We start from the raw sequence: 5,112 nt of genomic DNA on the forward strand, positions 1-5,112 counted from the left end.
GCGGCGGCTGGATAGGTTGTTAGTTTTAGAGTTTATTTTTTGATTTTTTTTAGATTTTAGAGGTATTTAGGACATTTTGGGTTTTTTTAACGACGTGGTAGATGAGATGGAACTAATTATGCGTTATATTAATTTTTTTAATTTTTTTTAAATACCATATAAGCTGATGTTGACGGCGTTAAAAGAATTGGAAGAGGATTTTATAGATTTTTAAATTAAAAATTGAAGAATTTTTAGATCGAAATTAAAATTTTAAACATGTACCAATGAGTTTTATCTTAAATGATATAAGCGTTAAGCAGAAAACTGCTAGGTCGTAGGTTCATTTCCTCCAACAAGCGCTCCCCTTTTTAAAATTATATAAAAAAAAAAATTAAACACGTCGTGATAAAAATATTCGAAACCAATTAAAGTGGTGGGTGATTATAAGCCAAACTTCTTTAACGACTTCAAATTGTTGTTGATTAAATACCACCATGAAACATAACATAATGTGATTCACAAAAGAATCACATAAAGTGATGCATCATCACTTAAAAGGCCCAAAATATAATTATAGACCATAATAATATTTTTTTAATTCACTTTGCAAATAACACTACATATATAAATAATTTCAAGCGTTTTATTCTATAGTAAATTAAAAGATTTAATATATAAAGTTTTTTTTTAAATCATATTATAATTACTTGTGATTTGGTTTAGTGAAAGTATATTTTTCCACAAAAAAAATCTTAATGAACTATATTAATCCATTTTTTTAATAATTTTTTTATTACAATAAAAAGAAATTTTGGAATATAAATTCTAACAAGATAAAAGAGTCAACTTGTAGAATTGAACCATACAACATTGTCACTAAACAATAGTCACAAAAACATTAATCCAAATTCTTTCTAAACCAAAATTGGCAAAAAAATAAAATAAAAAAAAGCATACAAGTATAATAAATGTTGGTATTAATTAGCAGTTGTAGTCTTCCTTTCTATCTCAACCACATAACAATTTCATGCTCTCTTACAACAATGCAAATTTTCCTCTCCTCTTCTTTTATAAACCCCTCAATTTCTCCCCTCTCTCATTATTACACACTCCCACCAAAACCTACTTAATTACCCCTAAAATAAACCATTTTTACACTCATCAACTAACATGGGTGCTCATCAAAATTTCAAGTCAATCAAGAAATGCAGCACGGAAGGCCGATCAAATCAGACGGTGGCTGCCGATTTAGACGGAACACTTCTCGTTTCCTCGAGTGCGTTTCCTTATTTCTTGCTCGTCGCACTCGAAGCCGGAAGTTGGCTACGAGCGTTTATTCTCTTAGTTTCCGCCCCGTTAGTGTATTTTACGTATTTAGTCCTGTCGGAGGCGATCGCGGTTCAAACATTCGTGTTCATCGCGTTTGCTGGGCTTAAAATACGAGATATCGAGCTGGTAGCTCGGTCTGTTTTACCGAGATTTTACGCTGATGATGTGCATCCTGAGACATGGAAAGTGTTCAACTCTTTTGGTAAAAGATATATTGTCACGGCTAATCCGAGGATTATGGTTGAACCGTTCGTTAAGACATTTTTAGGAGCAGACAAGGTTCTTGGAACTGAACTAGAGGTTACAAAATCTGGAAGAGCAACTGGTTTTGTCAAGAACCCTGGAATTCTTGTTGGTGAACATAAAAGAGACGCCGTTTTGAGAGAATTTGGGTCTAATTTGCCAGATGTAGGGCTTGGAGATCGAGAGACTGATTATGATTTCATGGCAATTTGCAAGGTTAGATAATTATCTTATCTTCTAATTTAATTTGCATTAAATTTTTTTTATCTTTTCTTGAAGCTTGTTATTACAGTGATCTGAGTTTTAGTGTGAGCTGTTTCTTAGCTTAATTTAGGCAGTACACATGTACATGTGCAACGGTCGATTTATACATTTTATCTCATTTATACATAACATTTATTGTAAGTTTGGTGAGAATGTTAATGGCGATACTATTTCCTTCATGAATTTTCTGTGCTTTCTTGTTGTCTAGAAGCTTTTTTTTATTATTATAAACCATAGGACCACTAGATAGAGTAATTATATTATTATAAACACCTTGGTTTTCAATATTTCATCCCAAATTAATAGACAATATTAGTATTCATCAAAAAAAAATATAGACAATATTAGTATTTTTCATCCCAAATTATAAACATATCGGATACATATTACATAAGTTCCAAATTATAAACTTCCAGTGATAAATTATTATATATATATATATATATCTTTATTAATTATAGTAGCAAATGTTATTTTGAATAACAATTTCAAGAGTACAAGGCCGCTACTAGATTTATATAAGGATAATTCTTTTTGTTATAAATTATATTATTTTATTTTTATAAACTAATTTATTTTATATATTTGTCAAAAAAAAAATATGTGTACTTTTTTATTAAATTATCTATTAATTTGAAATTTAAAAAATATCATTTTAAATTTTTTTTACGACCTTATTTTAAGTATTGAGGCACAAATAACATTTCTATACTTATCTTCCACATTATTTCAAAGAAAAATAATTACCATACTTTTTTCATGTCTAACCTAACCCCTCAATAATTCAACTTATGAATCATTAACTAATCACGATCATCATGCAACATATATGATTAGTAATTTATTCCTCTTGCTAATTCTATGTTTTCTGATCTTTGATTCTGTTAAAGAATCTCTTCATGGTTTTATTGCTTCTATCCAAATGATCTTTTTTTACAATTAGTGAGGAAAAATAAATCTAAAACTTCCGATTCGAATTATAATTTCTCTACCACTGAAACTACATTTATAGTACGTACCCAAAAAAATTGCACAATTGAAAAAATAAAATAGTTTTACTCACGAAAGTGAGTTTGCATAAATTGGGTATATTAACACAGAAACACTATTTGCATCAAATCTATCTTCATTTTGATAAGGCATAATTCTATTCATAAAAAAACAGAAAGCATTATTTTATTCTTCTACTTTGTTTTAAACAAATTTAATTTAGTGCATTTAATTTCCATGCAAATGTGGCAAATTATTATTTACAGTGTATGCAGTTAGTACATCATTTTCGTAGATAGATGAACTTAATTAAGTTAATTGAAAATTACAAAATATGGACCCTTTTATTTATTTGACTAAGAGCTTGTATTTATGTTGATCATTTTCCAGTTAGCACCAGTCTCATCAATTAGCCAGCATACACCATCTGGTCCAGCAAAAACAACTAGGATAAGAAATATGAAATGTATGCATTTACTACACATGTTCACCTACATTTTAAATTACTCGATCCCCACCACATACAACAAAAATATTTTAGCATCATGTCTAATTTAGTGCATGGTTGAAATATTATTATAATTCGTTCGAGTATTAAATTTTAGGGTCATTAAATTATTAAATTATTTAATTTTATTTAGAGATTTTAATTTAGTTCACTTTATATATTATTTTTAATACTATAAGAAATGAGAAATATCTTAGTGGTTTTCAGGTCAAATTGAGTTTATGTAAACCAAATTTTGTCCCGTCATATTTTCTATTATATTAATAATGAATATTAAATTTCTACAGTCATTAAATTTTCTACTTAGTCTCCAATTAATAACTAACAAACTTTTCGTAACTTAGTTCCTTAAGAATGTAATATTTTAATTCGACTTGAAAATAATTAATGTACTAAATTTGACATATAACTAATCTAATTTATGCTAATTAATAATTGCAGGAAGCATATTTGGTACCAAAAACAAAGTGTGAGGCACTACCAAGAAACAAGCTTCTAAGCCCTGTAATATTTCATGAAGGACGTTTAGTTCAAAGGCCAACTCCACTAGTTGCCCTACTTACATTCTTATGGATGCCAATTGGTATTTTTCTCTCAATCCTTAGGGTATACCTTAACATTCCTTTACCTGAAAAACTTGCCTATTACAACTACAAGATTCTTGGAATTAGGCTTATAGTTAAGGGTACCCCACCACCTGCCCCAAGAAAAGGTCAAAGTGGATTCCTATTCATATGCAACCATAGGACTGTGATAGATCCGGTTGTTACAGCAGTTGCCTTGGGGAGAAAGATAAGCTGTGTCACATATAGCATAAGCAAATTCTCCGAGATCATATCGCCTATCAAAGCCGTTGCTTTAACGAGAGAACGTGATAAAGATGCAGCGAATATTAAGCGTTTATTAGAGGAAGGTGATTTGGTTATTTGCCCCGAAGGAACTACTTGTCGAGAGCCGTTTTTATTGAGATTCAGTGCACTTTTCGCGGAGCTTACCGATAGAATTGTTCCGGTGGCAATCAATACAAAGCAGACAGTTTTTCATGGAACAACGGTCCGGGGACATAAATTGTTGGACCCGTATTTTGTGTTCATGAATCCGATGCCTACCTATGAGATTACGTTCTTGAATCAATTGCCCGTTGAGCTTACTTGCAAAGGGGGTAAATCGCCAATTGAAGTTGCGAATTATATACAGAGGGTTCTTGCTGGTACATTAGGGTTTGAATGTACTAATTTGACAAGGAAAGATAAGTATTCTGTGCTTGCTGGTACAGACGGCCGGGTTCCGTCTAAGAAAGAAAACGAAAAGGAAAAAGAAGAGAAGGGAAAATAATAAGTATTGTGAAATTTCGTGAAATTCTTATGATTTGGCTACTTTTTTTTTATGTATGAAACTTAATTATGTCATAAAGAAAAATAAACATTTTGATTTGTTCTTCAAGTTTAGTATAAAATTATACTTTATGTAATACTAATTCCTACTTATTTTGTTTGGCTATACAAATTTAATAGTCAAATAAGTTCTTTGTATTCTATTTGTAAATCTGTTTGATTTAAGTTTTAAATTTCATAGCATCTAATTTCTTCTGATTAATTATCGATAGCATATATAAGTGGAAGTGAGCAAACAAAGTCACTACTATAAATTTATAATTAAATCTTTTAAACTTTACTTAATAAAATAATTTTTGACTATCCAATAATTAAACTATAACTAGAATTCTTCCTACTGTTACTTTTATGACAGTTTAATTATTTGTCACTATATAATAATCGAATTATTTTTTTAATTAT

General features: G+C 29.7%; 1 protein-coding gene across 1 annotated transcript; it reads left to right on the forward strand.

Annotated features, from left to right (window-relative positions):
• Positions 1 to 983: 983 nt before the first annotated feature.
• On the forward strand, positions 984 to 4,848 carry LOC126664762 (glycerol-3-phosphate 2-O-acyltransferase 6). Its single transcript, XM_050357306.2, has 2 exons — positions 984 to 1,770; positions 3,758 to 4,848. Exons 1-2 carry the CDS (start codon positions 1,153 to 1,155, stop codon positions 4,649 to 4,651), a joined length of 1,512 nt encoding a protein of 503 aa, XP_050213263.1. The 5' UTR covers positions 984 to 1,152; the 3' UTR covers positions 4,652 to 4,848.
• Positions 4,849 to 5,112: the final 264 nt, after the last annotated feature.

Source organism: Mercurialis annua, linkage group LG1-X (assembly GCF_937616625.2).
Source record: "Mercurialis annua linkage group LG1-X, ddMerAnnu1.2, whole genome shotgun sequence".
In the NCBI taxonomy this organism is placed as follows: domain Eukaryota; kingdom Viridiplantae; phylum Streptophyta; class Magnoliopsida; order Malpighiales; family Euphorbiaceae; genus Mercurialis; species Mercurialis annua.